This window comes from Kogia breviceps, chromosome 2 (genome assembly GCF_026419965.1).
Source record: "Kogia breviceps isolate mKogBre1 chromosome 2, mKogBre1 haplotype 1, whole genome shotgun sequence".
NCBI classification, from domain to species: domain Eukaryota; kingdom Metazoa; phylum Chordata; class Mammalia; order Artiodactyla; family Physeteridae; genus Kogia; species Kogia breviceps.
Window position 1 is genome coordinate 106,967,942 of NC_081311.1, and position 22,915 is coordinate 106,990,856.

The following is a 22,915-nucleotide window of genomic DNA, read 5'->3' on the forward strand; positions in this document are numbered from 1 at the left end:
TTGAATTTTTTTTTTAAAGCAGTTCTTTCTAGTGTGATTTTTGTTGTTTATAGACAACTCTTCTAATTTTTATAGTATCTTTGTAAGACCTAAATACTTTTTGTGATACTTTTTTGAGAGATTAGTTTTCCTGAGCTTTAAGTAGATGTGTTTCAGAGGAGCTTTTCTAACTTCACTGTTATTTTGTGTAATATTCAGAAATGTAGCAGGTTGCTTTCTGGGGTTTCCTGGCTGTGTTCCCCTACCTCATTTTTATCTCTGCTTTGCCTTGTACCTATCCTGCCAATTTTGCTTTTTGTTCCCAGAAGTTTTTCTTCAGTATGGAGTCCTGGAAGAGAGCCTTGGGAGATCAGTTTCAAAAGTTCATACAATTTAGCTTCAACCCTTTAAGCCTTACTCTAGGCCTCAGGCATTCATCCACTTAATTGGACTTGACAAAATTTTTCCCAGGTTTAGCTGCTGTTCTCAAATTGGCCCGCCATGGTTTCCAGTGGATGCCTGTTGGCTACTTTGAGTTTCTTCTGTTATCAAGTCCAGCACATGCCCCATTACTTCCCTTATTGCATAGATGCTGATACTGTAGGTATTGTGGTTACAGTAGCCTGTTTTCTCCTCTCCCATTTGTATTTTGGGATTTCCTAATTAAGTGGTTTGGTTATAAGCATCCATAGGCTCTTGGTTTTGCTATCTTGTTACTCTGATTCTGTGGAGATTTGGGTAAGCAAGGTGGAAGATCCATCAGAGAGATTTTGATAGACATACGAAAGCATGTGATATTCTTTTTTTTTTTTTTTTTTTTGCGGTATGCGGGCCTCCCACTGTTGTGGCCTCTCCCACCGCGGAGCACAGGCTGCGGACGCGCAGGCTCAGCGGCCATGGCTCACGGGCCCAGCCGCTCCGCGGCATGCGGGATCCTCCCGGACCAGGGCACGAACCCGTGTCCCCTGCATCGGCAGGCGGACTCCCAGCCACTGCGCCACCAGGGAAGCCCAAGCATGTGATATTCTTGTTAGATTGTTTTTCAAATTGATTCTGAAAAGAGCTCAAAGTTTTTTTAAAAAAAGCTTTAAGGTTATTTTGAAACATGGTGCTCTATATGTCTAGTTACATATGTTGACTGATGGAATGTATTAACCATATCTTACACAAGTCTTTATAAAGTCTTCATGAAGCAGCTTTTTTCCCTCAAAATTAAATGATTATAAAATATTCACATAATTCATACCTTTTTTCATGTACACACACATACTTGTGTCTGCTAGTCTTGATAGTTCATATGCATCTTTGATGGCTTTAGCTTATTTGTCCCAGAACTAAGAAAGTATTTTATACACTTTGGTGATGTAGTAATTCTAAACTGAGCCTGGTCTATAGAATAGAGCAGATTTTTATGTTAACAAATATGCAGAGTGTTTGCATTAGCCAAGGCACACAGAGGTCTCTGTATGAATACTGACTTTATGTAATTTATAAACCAATTTTGAAGGCATAACAAAGATATTTTTAGTACATAAAATTGTTTACAGTAATTTTTTTAGGTGAAAATCAAATTAGATCACTATATATTCTACTATAAACATGTATACACATTCTAGGGAATGAGGAAAGTGATAGAAACATTCTTACCACCCCACAGCATTTTGGGACATTAACTTAATATTTTATACTTAAATATAAGTTGTGGTTCTGGTTGTAAAGCTGGCATGTTAAGCCGTATATGTCATATTTAAGGAAATAGATGTGATGTGAACTAATGGGCACAGGGTTTCTTTTGGGGGCGATGAAAATATACCTTAAATTCACCAGTTTAGAATGTGCAATTCAGTGGGTATATTTATAGAGTTGTGCAGCCATTATCACAATCTAAGTGTATAGTATTTTCATCACCCCCAAAAGAAACCCCATGCCTATTAGCAGTTCGCTGATTTTTCTCCCCCCTCCCAATCCTGGAAACCATTCTGTCTCTGTAGATTTGCCTATGCTGGACATTGCATATAAATGGAATTATGCAATTTGTGGTATTACACTTAGCATAATGTTTCCAAGAGTTGCCCATGGTGTAGCATATATTAGCACTTCATTCCTTTTTACTGCTGAGTAACATTCCATTCATTTTGTGGATATACCTCATTTTATTCGTCCATTTATCAGTTTATGGACATCTAGGTTTCACATTTTTTGCTATTGTGAATAATGCTGGTGTGTGAACATTCATGTGCAAGGTTTTGTGTGGAGTTAAGGTTTTGTTTTCTCTTGAGTATATACCTGGGAGTGGAATTGCTGGATTGTATGGTAAATCTAGATCTCAATAATCTTATGTAGCGCTTTTTTAAAAGTATTTATTTTATTTATTTATTTTTATTTATTTATTTTGGCGGCACCAGGTCTTAGTTGTGGCATGTGGGATCTTCCTTGTGGCATGAGGGATCATTTAGTTGAGGCATGTGAACTTCTTAGTTGCTGCATGTGGACACTCAGTTGCACCATGCATGTGGGATCTAGTTCTATGACTAGGAATTGAACCTGGGCCCCCTTCATTGTGAGTGAGGAGTCTTACCCACTGAACCACCAGGGAAATCCCTTGGATGGTGTTTTTAAAGACATTTTGTGAAACTGCCAAATGGTTTTCCAAACTATTCATACCATTTTACCTTCCCACAAACAACGTTAAATGGTTCCACTTTCTCCACATCTTTGCCAACACTTAAACTGTCTTTTTTCAAAATTATGGTTATCCTAGTGAGTGTACAGTATCTCCTGGTTTTGATTTGCATTTCCGTAGTGATTAATGGTCTGGAGCATCTTTTCATGTGTGTGTTGGCCATTTGTATATGCTTAAGCCTTGAACAGTGCAGGGTTTAGGGACCCCACCCCCCCACACTAGGAAATCTGCATAGAACTTTACAGTTGCCCTGCCCTCTGTATACAAGGTTCTGCATCTGTGGATTCAACCCACTGCAGTTGCTAAGGCACTGTAGTATGTGTTTATTGAAAAAAATCTAAGTTGTAGGACGTCTTTATATATTCTGGGTAACAATCGCTTATCAGAAAAATAATTTGGGAGTATTTTCTTCCATTGCTTGTCTTTTTCACATTCTTGATGGTGTCATTTGTAGCACGTGTATCCAATTTATTAATATTTTTCTTTTGTCACTTGTGCTTTGGTATATCTAAGAAAGCATTGCCTGATCCAAAGTCATGAAGATTTATTGCTGTATTCTTCTAGGAGTTTTTAAAAATAGTTTTAGCTCTTAAATTTTGGCCTGTGATCCATTTTCAGTTACTTTTGGTTTGTGGTGTTAAAGAGGGGGGAATGGACTTCATTTTTTTTGCATGTGATTATATGGTTCTCCCAGCACTATTAGGTGAAAAGACTGTTTATTGAATTATCTTGACACTTTTGTGGAAAAATCAGTTGACCATAAATATAATGTTTATTTCTGAACTCTTTATTCTATTCCACAACCTATATGTCTTTATGCAGTACCACATAGTCTTGATTACTGTAGCTTGTAAGTTTTGAATTCAGGAAGTATGAGTCTTTCCAACTTTGTTCTTCTTTTTCAAGGTTGTTTTGGTTATTCTCTGTCCCTTGCATTTCCATATGAATTTTAGGATCAGCTGGTCAGTTTCTGCAAAAAAGAAGCTGGGATTTGACAGGGATTGTGTGAATCTGTAGAACAACTTGGAGAATCAGGCCATCTTCACAGTATTAATTCTTCTATAATATTAGTTTTTGTTTGTTTAGCCATCTGAAGAAAAGTGGTCTTTTTAAAAAAGGTTTATGTGGTATGATAGCATATATATGCAACGTTAATGTTCTTATTTCACAATACTATGATTGTTTATTATGGGCTGGTAGGAGATGAATATGTAAGGGAGAGTTGAACACCAACATTTGAAATGCTAAGGGTATTTTAAGCTATAAATTGATTTTTTTTCATTTTTGTAACAAATTCATAATGATGAGGTACTCCTCAATAAATAAATTTTAAAATGCCAAATTGTGTTAGGCACATTAAATGTATTTAAATATAATGTAATTACTCTGGAAATCAAGCCCTATTCTCTTCATCAATACTATTTTTTAGCGATACTGAATACTAGTATTTTTTCAGTCTTTATTAAGCCAGCTCTTTTTTTTGTTTTGTTTTGTTTGTTTGTTTTTGCGGTAGGCAGGCTTCTCACTGTTGTGGCCTCTCCCGTTGCGGAGCACAGGCTCCGGATGCGCAGGCTCACCAGCCATGGCTCATGGACCCAGCCGCCCTGCGGCATGTGGGATCTTCCCGGACCGGGGCACGAACCCGTGTCCCCTGCATCAGCAGGCAGACTCTCAACCACTGCGCCACCAGGGAAGCCCAAGCCAGCTCTTTTTTAAATGTAACTAGATGTTCCAAATAACATCCAACCTGAAGGTTTTTTTAAATTCTCAACATAAAATTTCTTACGTTGACAGTATTACACTCACACATAATTATATGGGTAGGAAAACAGCTAAAATGCCAGAGTGAGTTAATGACATTTTCTGTAACACTGAAATGCCAGTCTTTTTAGTGCAGTAAGATTAAGGGTTTAAACCCCTTTTTAACATTGTACTGGAATTTTGGTTTAATTTGTTGAAGCTTGGTGATCTTTCTTAGTAACAAATGGACATTTTGACCTATTCCGTTTTCTTCTTTGTTGGGGGGCTGTTTTTCTTTATATCTAAGTTTTTACTTTACTTTTCCTGTTCTGGGATCCTCTTTCTGTGAGTCTTTGCTGAAGTTATACCATTACCACTTTTCCTTAACTATAGCCACAGGCAAGTGAGTTCCAAATTCAGACTGTGGTACCTAGAACTAGCTGGATATTTATTAATGAAGCATCTTCAAGGCACAGAAAATAGTTTCTCCTGTTCTTAGAGGACAGGAAGTGTTGGGACAGTTAAGGGACAAGGCAGAAATGGCCTTACCAGCCTGTAGGGACCTAAAGATGAAACCTAGGAAAAGATTAGAAAAAGCTTGTTGATGATGTATTAGCAAATAGAAAGCAGACTTGAAGGTCTTTGCTTCTGTTAGGGCTCTTTTGCATTAGGAGATTTAAAGTTGAAGAGTAATAAAACAGCTATGGCTAGTTCTTAAATAAAAATGTATGTATTAAAAGAATAAAGACCAGAGTGATTTATTTGAAACTGATTTTGATGTAGCCATTTTCAGTGACTTAGAAATCACCCAAGCTTTTTGTTAATGCAAACTGACCTTGCCTCCAACTATCAGGGGTTGAAGCCAGCAATGGAAAGTGAAGGATGTCAGCAGTGAGGGCATCATGAGCAGAAGGGGGAGACAGCGGCCAGGAATGGGCAGGAGGAGAAAGATGGAGAAGGAAGGGAGTCAGATCAAGAGGTAGGAATGGAAACATACAAAGGAATAGAATAAGATAAGAATGTAAAAACAACTGGAGGGAGAAGGGAAGAGAGAAGTACAAGTGTAATCATTAAAGTCAAGTGTCATCATTTCAGTGTTTGAATCTGCTTATTAGTTAGGACTGTAATGAACCCTTTAAAGAATTGAGTTTAACCGTGGAAGAAAGAAGGGAATTTTGATGAGCATGTTAAATCACTTTTCAAATTTAAGATCAACCCTAAAAATACACAACTGTTGTTTCATTTTGCAGCATAGTAATAATATTTGAGTCATATTACTATGGGGCACTATGCTAAGTGCTTTACATATATTGATTCATTTAATCCTTACCACAACTTTATAAGCAGATACTATCTCTCCCATTTTACAGATGCGGAAACTGAGCCACAAAGAGAATAAGTAATTTGCCTAGGCTAGTCAGATAACAGAGCCAGGATTCCACTGAGGCAGTCTGACTACTGTGCTACAGCTGGCTTCATCACCTCTACCTCCCCCTCTCCATCATTTGTATGGTATATTTCTGTAGAAATTTGTCGTGTTTTGAGAATGTAATATGCCCTTGAAATAGTTGTACATCTGCTAGAGTGACAAACTGTGGACACTATTTAAAGATCAGTTTTTCTTCCCTTTAGTTACAGTAACTTGAGAAAGTTTATTAAATTCAGTACCAGAACACAAAAGATGAATAGTGCATGGTCCCTGTCCCCAGTGAACTGAATCTCAGTTTGTAATTGGTCATTTGAACCAACCAAATGTCTTCTCCAATATTGGTGTGAATTCTTGTACTTCGAACCAACTTTGCTAATGAATGTTTGTTGCCTTTAGAAGTATGCTCACCTTTAAAAGCCACTGACCAACTAGAAGTTTTGTCATTACTTAAAGGTTTTTGAGTTATTTTTGTTTTAATAAGCCACACAACAAAGTCAGCTTTTCATACAAAAAGCAGTGGTACCTAGTTTGATTACCTTCCTTAGCCAATCCTTAAAATTAAAGCCTCGCATGGATATTCACAAAGTATCTAAAAAGGTGTTTTGTTTTGTTTTGTTTTTACAGCCCTGATGGAGTAAGATGTTTGCAGGCAGTAGAGGAGGAAATGTGATGGAGGTAGTGGATTTCACCAGGAACTTTGGAAGAGTGTTGGGTATTAGTTGCACTGGAGGAGGATGAGAATTGAGCCCTATTTAGAGGGAGAACAGAAAGACTTCTGTGAGGAGTGTGGGTAAATAAACCAGGAACCTATCCTGAAGATCATTGCTTAGCTCCTTGAATACTTAATTTTTAAAACTTTTTTGTAGAATTTTAGAATCATTCACTAGCATGCATATTTTGTGTCCATTGAGACTGTCTTCTAAGGAGAAGAGCTATGTGCTTTGAAAGTGCTTCTTGATATTGAGGTTTACAAAAAGTCTGAAGAGGATGGAGCTGTGACTGGGAGTCCTAAGAGATTTTACCAAGAAAAACTCATTGGAGACTTTTAGAAGTGCCCTTTAGGCAAGTAAGAGAAATTCTGGATTATCTGGTGTTAGGAAGACAGTTTAAATATTAATATTAAGTTCAGTCTAATTTGACTTTTCACTTGAGCCTGTATTGCTTCACTGTTTGACAGAGAGTTCTAGCATTTGAAGATTGACTTAGCCATTTCCCTCTTAGATATGAACGAGATAATAAATGAGAGATTGTGGGAAACTGAGAGTATCTTCACTTTATTGAGTGTTTCTTGCATTTCTTACCTTGGCATTGGCTCTTAGATTTTTTGTTGTGACATTTGGAATACTCTGAACTTAATATTGGTGTCTTTATACTAATATGTGGATTATCCACATGTCATTCATTCAGCAAGTATTTTGAACAGCAGCTGCACAATGCTGGATAATGGGAACACGAATGAATAGTTTAGTCTCTGTGTTCAAGCTGCTTCTAGACTGGTAGGGCAGACAAAATTAATAAACCCCAAGTTAGAGTACAGTGTAAGTACAATGATAGAGGAATACACCGTTTACTATTGAATAAAGAAGAGCAATTTGCTCTGACTTGGGAATTTTACCTTGGGGGGTGTGATCTTTTGAGGCAAGCTGTGAAATAGAAAAGGAATTAATCAAACAGACTAGGTAGCAGTGGTAAGAAGTTTTCAGTATATAGAAAGAATGACAGAACAGATAGAAGATAATCGTCCACTCTCAGTTATCTTACACTTTCTACATCTCAGGGACCCCCTGTCCTGGATGACTGCCGTATAACTGGTATTTCAAGAATATTGACTAATTTTGATATTGCTTAATTAAATCTGTTGTAAAGAATAACAGTTTAGTCTATATCTATGAAAACTAAGAATAAGTTGCTTTTCTGAGCATTCTCAATTTTTTAAACCATTTCCTGTTGTAATTTTAATTTTAAGAGACTGAAATAACTTGAAAGTCCAAGATGGAATTATTCAGTCTATTTAAGGTAACATTATTTCTGGTTGTTTGTAGCCAAACTCACTTAATTTTAGGTATGTTTTAAAGATTTATACATAGGACGAGAACTTCATGAAGTCATTTTTACTCCATTGACTCATCCGCAAATGCAGTTGGACTAGAGAGAAGGCCCCTTTCAGATCCAAAATCCAGTGATTAAATTTTATATCCCAAGAATGATATTTATAAGTTGTTTTAAAAGCTATCAGAAGAAAGGTCCACCTCCCCTGTATCAAATTTTCTCCTTATGTTAACCACCCAAATCATGTAGCTTGATTTATGCCCCCCTCTCTCCTCCTCTCCTCCTTTTGGCATTGTTTCTGTATAGTGATTGATAACCCCTCAGATGCAGTTAGACTCAGATATTCATCTCTTGAAAAATAATGTACCTGAATCTTGACATTTAGAAATTATGACACATTTTTTGTATATATTCCTAGAATGTTATTTGAACTTAAATTATACCAGTTTTCTGAGTCAGCAATTATTTGGTTCACTACTAAGTTTTTGGATAAATATTTGCTCAAAATTGGTGTTCTCTTAGTATCTTTATAGTGCAATGTTCTTATGTTTCTATCCGAAGAACATACTTACTTAAGCTTAAAAAAAAAAAAAGTTAATTTTTTCATCTCCAGTTAGAAAGGTTTCTACTCTATTGGTTTGTCTTACATGTTTATATTCCCTGGTTTTTTAGCTACTTTTAATATTGCTGTATTGAAGTAATAGAGATATTAGGTAGCAGTTTCATGTTCAGAATCCTCTTATTTTGCCTTGTAGATTCTTGTTCTTTTTCTCTCTTAAGCAAGACTGTATAGCTCTTAGCCACAAAAAGAAGCATTGATTAAAAGAATCCTAGTAAGTGGTGACTGCCTCAAAAGAGGGAAAATCTGGGTATACTTTACCCACTTTTCTTTTTTTTTCTTTTTTCTTTCTTTTTTTTTTTTTAAAAGCTTTGGCTTCATTATTTTGCTTGAGTTTTTTCCTTTACCTCCACAATGTGCGTTAATATTATTTAAACTTTCTTTTAGCTAAAGTGTAAGTCTTTTTCCTTTTAGAATTCTACTTGCAAAACAAGTAAAACAGATTTTATAGACTGAGGTTACTAGTTCTATCTAATGAATAACTTTTTAAAAATTTAATCTCGTCATAGCCCAACTTCAGTTCATACTATTAATATTGCATTCCTTTCTTGCATGCCCCCTCCCTTAGAAAGTAGAAGGTGTTTCCAAAATTTATTTGTTTTTAAATCACCAAATTTTATCTTTTCCACAGATAATATCACCTACTGCATTATTTTTGGCTGCAAAAGTAGAAGAACAGGCTCGAAAACTTGAACATGTTATCAAAGTAGCACATGCTTGTCTTCATCCCCTAGAGCCACTGCTGGATACTAAATGTGATGTATGTAAAAATTGGGTGTTTTGGGTTTTGAAACCTTTTCATTATTTAGACTTAATAAAAATATAATTCGATTAGTGTTGCCTTCCAGTGCTGCTTATTACTATTACGACTTAGGAATGTAATACCAGGAAGTGATCTGACAGAAACATAATTCATGTTATGTTCATGAATTTCATTGTCATTCTGCATCACGTAAAGCTTTGATTCAAGGGCACTTTTTAAGTGTTTCACATTTTGTTTATCCTCACAGCAAACCTGTGATACATGTAGAGGGTATATCATATCACCTCCATCGTTTGGGTGTATTTAAGACCAGAGATATATAATTATCTTAAATTGTTGGCAAATGAGGGACTAGAAAAACCTCTGGATTTATCTCTAGACCAGTAATTACTCTTTTTGTAGAAGTATTCTTTTATTAATGCATGCATGCTACTGCTATTCTCTGATACATAAAGATTTATTTTACCATGCTTTCATGAGTGTCATTTTGAAATTATTTTTGTTTTCCTAAAGAGTAATACTGGTTTACAAACAGCTTGTTCATCATCAGTGTTTCAATAGACCTTGTTTGAAAACACCATTTTTAAATGTTCTGACATCTTAAAACAGAAGCTAGCATTCTGGGCCTTGGAAATCCTTTTTCTAGCACTCCTGTGTAAGTGAGTTGCTTTATCAGGAACTGTTAACTACTGAATGACTACTAGACTGTATTAATTCAGTTTGATTTGGATCAACTTCAAGGTCCAAATTAAATATATCTGATTTTATTAATGACAGTTTTTATCCTACATGTTGGTTTTAAGGGACTAAAATATTAATGTAGCTATGCAATAATAGAGAATGTATGATTATTTAAAGTTACTTCTTATAGTTTCTATTAACTTTACAAATTCAGAATTATTTCTTGTGAATGCTTAGGGTATTGTTCAAATAATAGAAGAATCTATGTTTTAAAATTCAGCCCAGTGATCTCAAAATGGGCATAAATAAAATTAAAGGTGCTTTCACTCTAAGTTTAGCAATATGTCCTTACAGAAATGAATATTTATATATAATTTGGTTTTCTTATCACCTTAGTCTATTGTCATGATATAAGAATGAGATGGCAGGAAAGTTTTCATACCTTTTACTCCCCGAGTAATTACATTAGGGCAATGATTTATTGAAGTTGAGGGAGAAGATCGTCTATTTTTGTCCCCACAGGTGTATGGTACATTGTTTTGATATTTTATAGCTAAAATTTTTTCTTTTAATCTAGGGGTTTGAGGGATTGTTTTATTTTGTCTTTTCTGAAGAGAGGAATTTAATTCTAAAAAATAACGCACTGACCTACTGTGACAGTCAAGGAATTACCACATGAAATATCCTAGAGTGAGTTGATAAATCCTTTTCTTTAAAGGCCAGTTCGAATTTAATCTTACTTGGGTTGGTGCTTCCTGTCCTTAATGAGTCTTGAAGCACCAATGCCTAGGTAAAGTTTTACGTTACAGACTGGAGATGTCTTTTTTCAATTAACCTACCCCCTTTCATATTATTATTTTTAGATTGGTTTTTGTTTTGTTTTGTTTTGCTTTGTTTAGATCTCCTGTATTAGAAGTAATTGAATTTAGAGTTTCCTGTGTTAGAAGTAATTGAATTTAGAATTATTACAGAAAATAGGTTTTCTCTATCACCCTCAGTTTTATTTTCTTCATATTTCCAAACTACCTTGAGTAGTTTGTAATGAATCTATAATACTCATGAGATTTAACAGTCCCATAGTCTAGTAGTGTTGTTTATTAAGCATTTTAATATTATTATTTTTACCTGGCAGGCTTACCTTCAGCAGACTCAAGAACTGGTTTTACTTGAAACCATAATGCTACAAACCCTAGGTATGTACTTATGTCAGGTATTATTTGTGTGTGTGTTCTTCAATGCAGTATTCTAAATAAAGGAAAAGATTTCTGGAAGAATTTTATCATTGAAGAAAGTTTCATTTGAAAATAAGGTTTGGTGCCAGAATAGTATTGCCTGGTTCTAAGGAAGCCATTTTAAAATTTAATTTTGTTTAGCATTTAATTGAATGGCAAACATAGCCTTCAGTGTGATTTCTTATATTTTCAGATAGTTGAGACACTGTGCTTCATTTTGGATTTGCATTGGGGAATGGTCCTTTAGGGCTGTGGTGTATGACTGTAATATGCATAAACATACATGGCAGTCCTGCTGTACTAGAGCTTATGAATTTATCACATCATTTTATTGTATTTTTTAAAATATTTATTTATTTGGTTGCGCTGGGTCTTAGTTGGGGCAGCTGGGCTCCTTAGTTGAGGCAGGCAGGCTCCTTAGTTGTGGCACGGGGGCTCCTTAGTTGTGGCACGGGGGCTCCTTAGTTGTGGCATGCGAACTCTTAGTTGCAGCATGCATGTGGGATCTAGTTCCCTGACCAGGGATCAAACCCAGGCCCCCTGCATTGGGAGCACAGAGTCTTACCCACTGTGCCAACAGAGGAGTCCCTATCACATCATTTTAAATGTGACATAGTAGTTATTTAAATGTTGATCATCCTTGTCTAAAAGTTATATTGTCTGCAAGGTTTGTGCAACTTAAGAATCTGTAAAAAGCATTTATTCTAATCTTTTACTTTACTCATGAGGAAATTGAGCCCTAAGCAGGTTTTGACTGTGTACAGTCATATATTACTTCTGGAAGAACCTAGCAGGGTGTAGTGGGAAGAACATAGGCTTTATGGAGATCTGTGCTTAAATGTGTAAGCCTCTTTACTTGCTTTCTAAACTCGGTCAGAGTTCCTTTACCTTTCATACCTCCATCCTGTATGTGCAAGGTGGAATAATAATGTAGCTATAACATTGGGAATTTGAAGATGAAAGATTGTTTTTTTTTAAAAAATTGCCACATAGCGTTTCATAAATAATCATTATTTATTATGGTAGTTATTTTTATCTTATTTATACTCCATTCCCAAATGTTGAATAGAAGTCTAATAATCATAACTTTCCATCATGACAGATTCTTTTTATTACAAAAGTAGGTTGTTTGAAACACATATAACTTGTTGAAAGTTTTTATAATATAAAGATATAAAAATGAGAATCTTTTTATTCCCTCCAAATCCAATTATTTAGCATGTTACCATTTTATTACATAAATATGAAATTTTACAAATAATGAAAGTTGAAGGAAAATAACATTTTAAGATAGTTATTTTATCATATGAAATCAATGTATCGTATTCATATTGTTGATGACAGATTCTTAAACACAGAGAATGAATAGCATTATTTTAAGGGGAGCATTAGAATTTACAAGATATAACTATGGCTTTTGTTAAAGTGCGATTTTACAGGTTTAATAACAGTAGAAATATGAAGAGACCACACAATAACTTTATAAATCCAGATAATCTGTTTATTAGGATGTTATTTATTTACTACTGCTGAAGGCACCATACAACGACCTCCACTTTAAAGAAAAAAAAAAAGGAAACAGAAAACCCCTGCCCTACCTAAGGGGTTGACTGGACATGATAGCTTTTCAGTATCTCTCTCACCTTTGGTTTTAGAAACAGTGATTTAATCTAGAGGCCTATAAGGTTCACTTGCCTTAACAATTTTATTTTTATTAGTAATGAAATGTAGTTATAAGCTAACTGAAACCCATTGATCTAAGGCATAGTGAGAAAATAAGAGGACCATATTTAAAAGGTCATTCTCCCACTGTGGCCCAAAGGTTATATTTATGAAAAATGTTCTTTTCACATCTTCTGAAAGAGTTAGAATATATTTAAGAAATATGTTACGTAGTTGAATTCCCTGCTTAAACTGTGGGACAAGCTTAATAATTGTATTTGTCATGATTTTAGTTTGTTTTTAACTTGAGGATAATCTCAAACTATTTGTAATTGAAATTTTTGAATACATATTACTTATCTCTAAATAACTTTGTCAGTTTTCATAATTGGAACACTATCTTTGAGAAGATATTATTTCTTATGATTGGGGGTATAATAAACATGTCAGTGATGAGAAATTCTGTCTTTGAGTTTTTTTAATGATGAAAAATACACGTTTATGGTTATGTGATGAGTGGCATTTCTCAGGCAAGTATTATAGTGGTAAGTGATTGGGAAAAAAAGTGCTTTTCATTTCAGGTTTTGAGATCACCATTGAACACCCACACACAGATGTGGTGAAATGTACCCAGTTAGTAAGAGGTAAGTGAAACTTTCAAGTTAAGTTTTAATGCTTTTTATTGTCTATAATTGATAATTGAATGCTATTTTGCTCTTCTAGCCTTTTCTTGAGTTTTATTAAAATGGCAGAAATGTCATTTTGAAGCATTATTTTTCAGTGTTCTACACCTACCTATTCATGTACTTCTATTTTTGGTTCTTCCTGGTGAGTTAGCTTCCTTTAACTTTAGGTGAGAGTCTTGTTTCTCTAAAAAATTAGAGGGCTTCCAAATATTAGGACTCTTTCTACTTCCCCATTGGGCTATGCCCATCCCAATTCAGTTAGTATTTAAGATGTAGGCCAAATTTAACATATAGGTGCAGAAAATAGTATTAATTTCCAATTTATGTCAAACTTTGATTGACTTCCTGAAAAGTGATTACGGTTTAAGAATTTGGAGGTCAGCTTCAAATCTTTCAGATAAAAATTGCCTTTCTTAGCGGATTTGTCATTTTGGGAAATGTTTTGCCCATGTTCATTTGAACAGAATTGATTTAATACATTTTTCAAAGTTCTTTAGCATTACTAAAAATGGTTTCCTTTTTGTGTTTAATGAGGAAATTATATAGCATGATATATAACAGCATGTGATGTACTTATTAAACCTTTTATGAACAGGAGTACAAAGTTTTTGTATTGTTTTCTTTACTCCTTATAAAGCATGTGGTATATATTTTTCTACTCTTGTTAATGAATCCTATGTATCTATCGTATCTCTAGAAATAATTTTTCACACAGATGCATGCAGTACTACTTCTACTGTCCTGTTTACCATGTGAAGTGTTACACACTAATAGCAACCACTTGGAACCTTTAGTGTGCCTTTTTCTGATACTTCTTTTTGAAAATGAAATTTTGCAGTTTCATTCCTTTACTACCAGACTTGTTTAGGTTTATTCTAAACAAAATGGGTAGGACTTTTGAAGGCCTTGTTTCTAGTGTTTACCTGAATGTTCTCTTATTCATTCTAAATTGAATTCACTTTATACCTAGGTTAAGGTTTTATTACTATGCTAATGGCTACATATAAGAACAGACAAACCTCTTGTCTGGTACCACAGTTGTCATTGTTAAGAAATGGACTAATAAAAATCCCATTTATATTTTTTTAATCCTAAAAGCAAATGTTATCATTTATAAACTAAACTAGAACATATTTAATTTTGGTTTCTGTTCTTCATGGTTATATATTTTATAGCACTTTCTCATCCTCAGTATTACAGTGTAGTATAGAATTGTATAGATAACTAGTGTAGATGTTGGATTAAGAAATAGAGCTTTAGAGAAGTTCTGTTCTCCTGAAAACTTGAAAGGGTAAGCTGTTTTGTTTAAATAATGGAGAGCCATATAATTTGCCTTAAGTTGAGATTAGTAAAGAAAGATGTTGAAGATATTAAATATAGGTTAAAAATATGTATGTGTATGTGCATATACATACATACACACTCTTAGGAAATTAAACTGAATTTTCAGCTTAGTATTGTGAAATTTGAGTCATCTTCTCTTAAATCCTATCTAAAGAAGCTAGAGACATTAAAGTCCATTTATTTTGCAAAATTGAATAGTAAAATTTTAACGTTTACAAAAACTATGAATTTGATATATCATCCAAAGCAAAATATTTAAATCTGATTTTTTGTTGTTAATGTTTAAAATGTGACCAATTCTTAAATTTTAGTACAACTCTCATGTGTTTAACATCATTTTGTCTGACTAACATTTTAAGTAACTATAATTTGCATCTTACTCCATTTTTAAAATGTTCTTTCATGTTTGGTATATTTTTTTCCTTTGCCCCTAAAACCACTTTCAGCTAACAAAAGAACATTTTCCCTACATTCTTCTCTGTTGCAATGACTTTTACTAGGTTACTGAATTTACATATGTTCTGAGGTGAAAACTGCAATAGCAATTTAAACTTATTTTTACTTACTTTTCTATATGTTTAGATTCTTTCGTGGGTGGGGGTGAGGGTAAAAGGTTTGAGTTCTTTGAAGTTCTCCCCTGCCTCCAACCTCTGGAGATGAGAAAGTTATTATGCTACTTTGCTGCAGGATTGGCTGATGTCATTTTACAGGGACCTTTCATTTCTGTGATTTCTCCTTCCCTCCCCACCAGGAAAGAATGCCATACTTAAGTCACACTGCCTCCAAGACATCTGATGCTTTGACACTCTTCCTTAGCACAACTCTGCTAAACCCAAATCCCTTTTGTAAACCTTTATGTTGATGATCCACATGGGGCAGCGGGGAATTACAGGTGCCACAAATAAAAATAGGAGAGGGCAAGGAATTTGAGACCTGTTAGAGGGGGTGAGCTGAGGTGAACTGATCCTAGGTGAGCAGAGAGGAAAGGTATGTCAGTGATTATGAATGTAACTGGGGAAAGGGGGGAGACTATAGCAGAAGCATCCCTGTTGGGAAGAATAAGAAGCAGAAGAAGGGAGAGGGGAACTGTTTTCAATTTCAGTGTTTCAAGAAGCTAGTTGTTAAAAATTGCTTTTCTATTGAGGACCAGTATTGAAGCATCCTGATTCCCTCTAGAGTACTTGTATCTTTTCTAACGTTATGGTTAACTGGATTATATAATTTAAAAATAATACAGCGGTGTTTTCTATATCTACATCCTTATGATGTTTCTAGGTTGTTTATTCTCTGTTGATGCTTAGTAGCATGATGAAAAACTGAGCAGTTTGTGCTCTCTGAGTTTGGGGGTTGGGGGTTTGTTTTTGTTTTTTCTTTTGGTGGAAGTACTTAAACCAACTTAAATATGATGACTGAGGATTAAGTCTGGCAGGCAACTCTTTGTATTTTGTATTAGACTTCAAAATCTTTTCTTCTTCTTCTTCTTTTTTTTTTTAAATCCAGGAGAATGCTTTATTGCAACTTTTAGCTGACTAGATGCTTAACTTAGTAACAAGTTTAGCCCTTGTAACTGGCTAGCTAAAAGCAAATCGGCTTGTTTCTCAGATCTTTGGGGGATAGCAAGAAACATTTGAGTGAATGTTGTTGAAGATTTTCAGTAGTATAGAAAATGATGGCGCTCTTGTGATATTTGTAAGTAGTAAGTAAAATTTACTTTTTGTGTACAAATCTTTGAAGTTTTTGTTGTGTTGAGAACTTTTCAACAGTAGCATGTTAAAGCTGATAGTATTGTCTTCGTTTTTTTTTTCTTTTCTTACAGCAAGCAAGGATTTGGCACAGACATCCTATTTCATGGCTACCAACAGGTTGTTATCCTGACCCTCTTTGTTGCACTGTTGTAGCACACTATAGCTTCCTTTAATGCAGGGCCACCTCAATGTGTCTCTTACCCTTGTTGCAGCAGGAGACTGGACCATCTACTGTGGTGGTACCTTCCTGTCTGCTTTGCGGTGTATTGTACAAGGGACTTTTGGCACAGAGGGGTTAAATGCAGAATGTGAAGTGTAGTGGTGCTTTCTGATGACATATTCTCGATTTGTGAGTGCATAAGTCTAAAATTGGTAGCCTGAATAGCAGCTAAAGATTACAAAGAGCTAAACTTAACGTAGAAATTCGAGCAACTTGGTAAGTATAAAGCTATTTCTAGTTTACAATTATAGTTAAATGACAATTTTTAAAAATTTCACATTGATCCAATCTTAACTTTAAAATAATCATTAAGGCTTTTTTAATAAATAAAATTTATATAACTTGGGGGTTTTTTTCCAGATAATACCCGCCAGTAGTAGATTAGTAGTAGTCACGTCCTATCAGTGCCTTGATTTGCATAAGTATAATTTTTACTTAAAAAAAAAAACTTCCTCTTCAGTTCAAATAAAGAATGGTATGGGTTTGTGCTTGATCAGTAGACATTTTCATCAATTCTGAAACTGAACTGGAAGAATAGTTTTTAAAAGTCTCGCACATCTAATATATTAATTTTGTTCTAGATTGATTATATTAATGATTTAAATTTGTTTTTAAAATGAGTCATTGGGGAGGAGTGGACAAACCATCTTTATTTGGTCCTTAATTTATTGTGACACTGTTAAGTTTTGTTTAAAACTTTGGATTGGCAAAAGCCAGTATATTTTCTTAGGTATATGTTGTTGGGATTTAACCTCTATCCCTAGAAATTCTGAACAACAAGGCCAAAAAATCACTTAAATTTAAAACTTTGGTTAGAAGAGGCTAGCTGTGACATGCTACATGCCCAGTCTTTGGCATGTCATGGAAGGAGAGAGGTAGTATTTTTGTAGTATTTAACAACATTGGGCCTTCAAGCTGTTCAGCAAAAGGTAAGTTTCTTCTGTGGCTTTGCTGAGAAGAAGATAGTTTTACCTAGATAGGTTTTAAGTTGTCTGAGTTACTTAAGAATTAATGTTTGTTAAGCCACATCAAATGGTAATCCCTGATTATGATGTGTTATTGAAATTACCTTGTCAGTTTTACAGTCTTCTGCTTTTTCTTTAGTTTTTTGCCATGACATTACAAAAGAAACAAAAATACCACCAAAGAAAGTTTAAAGTGTTTTACTTGTATGTAGTAATTAGTTGAAATATACTGTCTTTCTCTCCTTGTATAGAGAGGTAAAAATACTTTTAATTTAGATGTAAAAAAAAAATTTAGGAATATTAATATATTAGTAATATTAAAATACTAATATACTCTAGGAAGTAAGAGTGTGAAAATGTTCATAATCTATGTAGGTTTTTTAGTGTTCAAATTTTTATGACCATAGTCATAAAAAGTGTTATAATGTTAACTTTTAATTTAATAAAATAAGGTTTTATACTCTAGACTTGAAAAAGAAAAACCTTTATAATTTTGTTTTTGCTCTAATCTTATTGGTAAATGTTTTTCTTTGTTTTACATATTTGAATTTCTATGACTCTTCATTTCAAACCTGCTCCACAACAGTCTGCATCTTACAACCTTCTGTCTTCAGTATAAACCAACAGTGATAGCATGTGTATGCATTCATTTGGCTTGCAAATGGTCCAATTGGGAGATTCCCGTGTCAACTGATGGAAAACATTGGTGGGAATATGTGGATCCTACAGTTACTCTGGAATTACTAGATGGTAAGTAGAGAAAATAAATCTTTTTGTTACATTAAAATTTTTTCTTTTTATTATGGATTAAAACTTCTATCTACTTCTGTATAGGTTTGAAAAAATACTCAGTACCCATATATTCATGCTCAGTTGAAGTTACCAGTTCTGGCCAGTCCAACATCCTCCTTCCCCCATAGTTATTTTGATGCCAATCCCAGACATAATTTCATCTATTAATATTTCATCTATTTTGGAAAGATAAAGACTCTTTAAAAACGTAATTCATTTTAACAATTTGGCAGTAGAATTTAAAAGTATAGTTACATGATCAGGGCTTTCCTGATGGCATAGTGGTTAAGAACCCACCTGCCTATGGAGGGGACACGGGTTCGAGTGCTGGTCCAGGAAGATCCCACATGCTGCGGAGCAAATAAGCCCATGTGCCACAACTACTGAACCTGTGTTCTAGAGCCCACGAGCCACAACTACCGAAGCCCATGTGCCTAGAGCCCGTGCTCCGCAACAAGAGAAGCCACCGCAATGAGAAGCCCACACACTGCAACGAAGAGTAGCCCCTGCTTGCCGTAACTAGAGAAAGCCCACGTGCAGCAACAAAGACCCAACACAGCCAAAAATAAACAAACAAATAAATAAATTTATTTATTTTTTTTAAAGTATAGTTACATAATCAAATGAACAGGATGAAAATAAGGACTCATTAGCCTAAAGGGGAAAAAAAATGAGCATATATTAACCACCACTCAATATCTAAAGCCCTTTCAGGACTTTTCAAAGAAATATGATTTATAATGCTACCGGTTGATAATACAAGAATACCTAATTTAAAGTACACTAATTTTGGGCTTCCGTGGTGGTGCAGTGGTTGAGAATCTGCCTGCCAATGCAGGGGACACAGGTTCAATCCCTGGTCCGGGAAGATCCCACATGCAGCTGAGCAACTAAGCCATGCGCCACAACTACTGAGCCTGTGTGCCGCAACTACTGAAGCCCGTGTGCCTAGAGCCCCTGCTCCGCAACAAGAGAAGCCACCACAATGAGAAGCCCGCACACCACAACAGAGTAGCCCCCACTCGCCGCAACTAGAGAAAGCCGCCCATGCGCGGCAACGAAGACCCGATGCAGCCAAAAATAAATAAATTTTTAAAAATAAATTAAAAATAAACTAATTTTGTTGAGTTTAAAATTTATAAACACAAAGTTAGGTATTAACTTACTGTAGAAGATGTGAAGCAGTGAGCTAAAGGTATTTTCATGGTAATATTCCTTGCTCTGTTCCACTGATGGTAAAGTGTGTCATTGTTGTCTTGCATTAATAAGTATGAATTCACAAGGAAAGATTGGGAGTATAAGTTCTGTACATCATGGACCTGGAATTTGGAGGTCTCCTGATAGGACGTTTTTCAGTTAGAGAAATAAGCAGGCCAGAGGCAGGGGATTCCTGGGGATTAAGACATTTTAACCAGGCACTCTAGATTTCAGAAAGGAAATAGATAACATTTCTTACCTAATATATACATAAATCTAAACCGGTATGTTAGATTTTCTGCTTCTTTTTGTGGGCTTTCCCCAGTTTCCTTTACAAAATTGAAGCTAATTTGAAAACTGGATTTACATGACTTCGGTCATATGAAGTAAGAGACCCCTGTGGCTTTGGAATGTGCTTTTCCATTAATATCTTAGATGCTTCTTTAAGACAGAAATTTCTTTAAGGGTCTGCTCCCTTTTCTGTGAAGGGCCAGATAGTAACTCTTTTAGGGTTTGTGGGCTATACTATCTATGCACCTAGACAACTCTGCCACTGTAGCTGGAAAACAGCCATAGGCGACCTATAAAATAAGTGGCTGTGTTCCAGTAAAACTTTATTTACAAAAACAGGATGCAGGTCGTATTTGGCCCACTGGTGATAGTTTGCATACCCTTGTGGTAAAATATGCTCTTCGTTAGGTCTCTTGATTTTATTTTGTTTTTTTTTCCTCCCTGAAAAATTTCTCCCAGATTATATACCTCATGCTGTATTACTGCTGCATGATTATCCTCTTTTCCTTACATTGCCGGAGGTTTTTTTAAAGGTTATTCAGAGTGGTAGGAAATCTTCAGTGAGTTGAAATAACATCTTCTGAAAACTAGTGGGTGGGTGGGGGCGTGCTTCCCTGGAGGTCCAGTGGTTAGGGCTCCACGCTTCCATTGCAGGGGATGCAGGTTCGATCCCTGGTCAGGGAAGTTCTGTGTGCTGCAAGGTGTGGGCAAAAAAAAACATTGTAAAGCAACTATACTTCAGTAAAAAATTTTTTAAATAAAAATCAAAAAAACTAGTGGGGGCTTTTTTTTTTCCATCTGTGATTTGAAATTAGGTTACTTATGCCACCATCTTATTTTAGCAGTCAATACATAAGATAAAATAGGCATAAACTTAATAAAAGTAGTTTGTATATATAGTGCTAAAATAAAGCTCACAAAAAGCAAATAATCTGCCTTTTATCCTCCTCTTAAATTGTATCAATAGGTAAAGTCTTTTTTTGACACAACAGGAGGCACCTAAATATCCCTTTGCTTCTATTCTGAAAATGCTCAAGTACATTATTCATTTGGAGAATCACTGAATAGGAATCTTGGACGCTTAACACATTGAAAATTTCAGTGTATTATGTAGCAGCCTTTTCTCACATTTTTATGGAATCACATTGTGATCCCTCAAAAATAAAATAACAAAGTATAAGATATAAGTATCTGAATTTTATCATAGTGTCTGAAGCATCAGTATTTACTAAAATAATTCATTTAATGACTGTCCCCAAAAGAACGTTGGCTTGTATTTGGCCTACCTGTAACAGGGTTTGGGGGAGGGGGGGCTTGGTTGTTTTGGGTTTTTTTAATGATTAATAACAAACCCTCATGTGTTTTCTATAACTTGAACTTTTTCTGAAATTGAGTCAAAACAATTTATTGTTAATTTTGGACCCAAAGGCATGTGTCTGCTAGATTTACTGCTGTGTCCAAGAAGAAAAGTGGTCTTTTTTTTTTTAACAGATGAAGAAATGGTAATACAGACATTAGATTGTTTTCATCCAGACTGAATCGAAAAGCTCCTGAGACTTTAGCAGGAATTAGTTGTCACAGCTTGTGAGCATATAATGGTGCTGAGTTTTTGCATGAATCTAGTCTCTATTAAATTGGCATTAATAATATTACGTGACATTGTAATTCATTTGACTAATATTATTATTTGTCTTGAGAGTGGCCAATAACTTTATTAATGACACTATTTTGGAGTCAAAAACTATAATTCATCATAACCACACCACTTTAGAAAAGTGGGTCATCTCATTGTAATCCTAAATTTTAGGGAAAAATTTGTAAAATTATGACCAGGGTGATTTACTGATAATGCTACTAGTGTTGATTGCTAGGAAGTTATGGGTATAGGTAAAGGAATTTTTTTCATTTAACTTTGAAATGATTTTAAATCTAAAGAAATTGTGAAATAGTACAGATTCTGTACTATTATACCCTGCACCCTCTTTCTCTAATGTTAACATCTTCTATAATAATAACATGATTATCAAAACCAAGAAGTTAACATTGGTATAATACTATTAACTACAGATTTTACTCAAATTTCCCCAGTTTTTCTATTCTAAAATCTCATGTTCCATTTAGTTGGCATGCCCCTTTAATCTCTTCCAATCTGTGATAGTTTTTCAATCTTTCCTTTTCTTTCATGTCCTTGACACTTTGAAGAAGAATGGTCAGTTACTTTATAAAATGTTCCTCAATTGGAGTTTGATGTTTTCCCATTATTAGAGTGAAGTTATGCGTTTTTGGCAGGAATACCACAGTAGTGGGTTGTATCCTACTGTGCATTTTATCATGGGGTATCATGTTGATATGTCGTATTGCTGGTAATGATAATCATGATCACTTGGTTAAGGTCATAAAGTTACTAATTTTCTCTTTATAATTAATTAATATCTTGAGGACGGTATGTTGGGATTATACAAATATTCTCTTTTTCCTTAAACTTTTGCCCACTGATTTTAAGAATCTACTGATGTATCTTGTCCATCACAATTATTACTATGATGTTTGCCTAATAGAGATTTTCTATTTGGAAGGAATTTTTTAAATGTGACTAAATTTTCCAGAGATTCTAAGTAAGCATGTAAAATCGGGGGGTGTGGGAGGAGTGTTTTGTTTTGTTTTGTTTTGTTTAATTAAAACAAATTTTTTTAAGATTCATCTTTGACAATACCAGTTCAGAGCTGTGTCTACTTCTGTATGTGCTGATGGTTGAATTAGGAGGATGATAGTGAAGTAGATGAACTCTTGAGCTTTCTTTCTGATATTGCCCACTTGAGAGAATTTAAATCTAAAGGC

At 34.8% G+C, this 22,915-nt stretch overlaps 1 protein-coding gene across 15 annotated transcripts in view; it reads left to right on the forward strand.

Moving 5' to 3' along the window:
• The window catches only part of CCNT2 (cyclin T2), a 48,121-nt gene that overhangs the window by 20,370 nt on the left and 4,836 nt on the right, over positions 1–22,915 (forward strand). For 5 of the 15 annotated variants that reach the window (XM_067025910.1, XM_059053680.2, XM_067025909.1 and 2 more), the window contains 5 exons: positions 9,131–9,259; positions 11,076–11,136; positions 13,419–13,481; positions 16,684–16,729; positions 18,384–18,547. In XM_067025910.1, coding sequence (XP_066882011.1) covers positions 9,131–9,259; positions 11,076–11,136; positions 13,419–13,481; positions 16,684–16,729; positions 18,384–18,547 — 463 coding nt within the window. Of the gene's footprint in view, positions 1–5,772; positions 5,915–6,455; positions 6,894–8,683; positions 8,714–9,130; positions 9,260–11,075; positions 11,137–13,418; positions 13,482–16,469; positions 16,564–16,683; positions 17,049–18,383; positions 18,548–22,915 lie in introns of those variants that run through there. The other 10 variants (XM_067025913.1, XM_067025911.1, XM_067025915.1 and 7 more) reach the window with 9 other exon arrangements.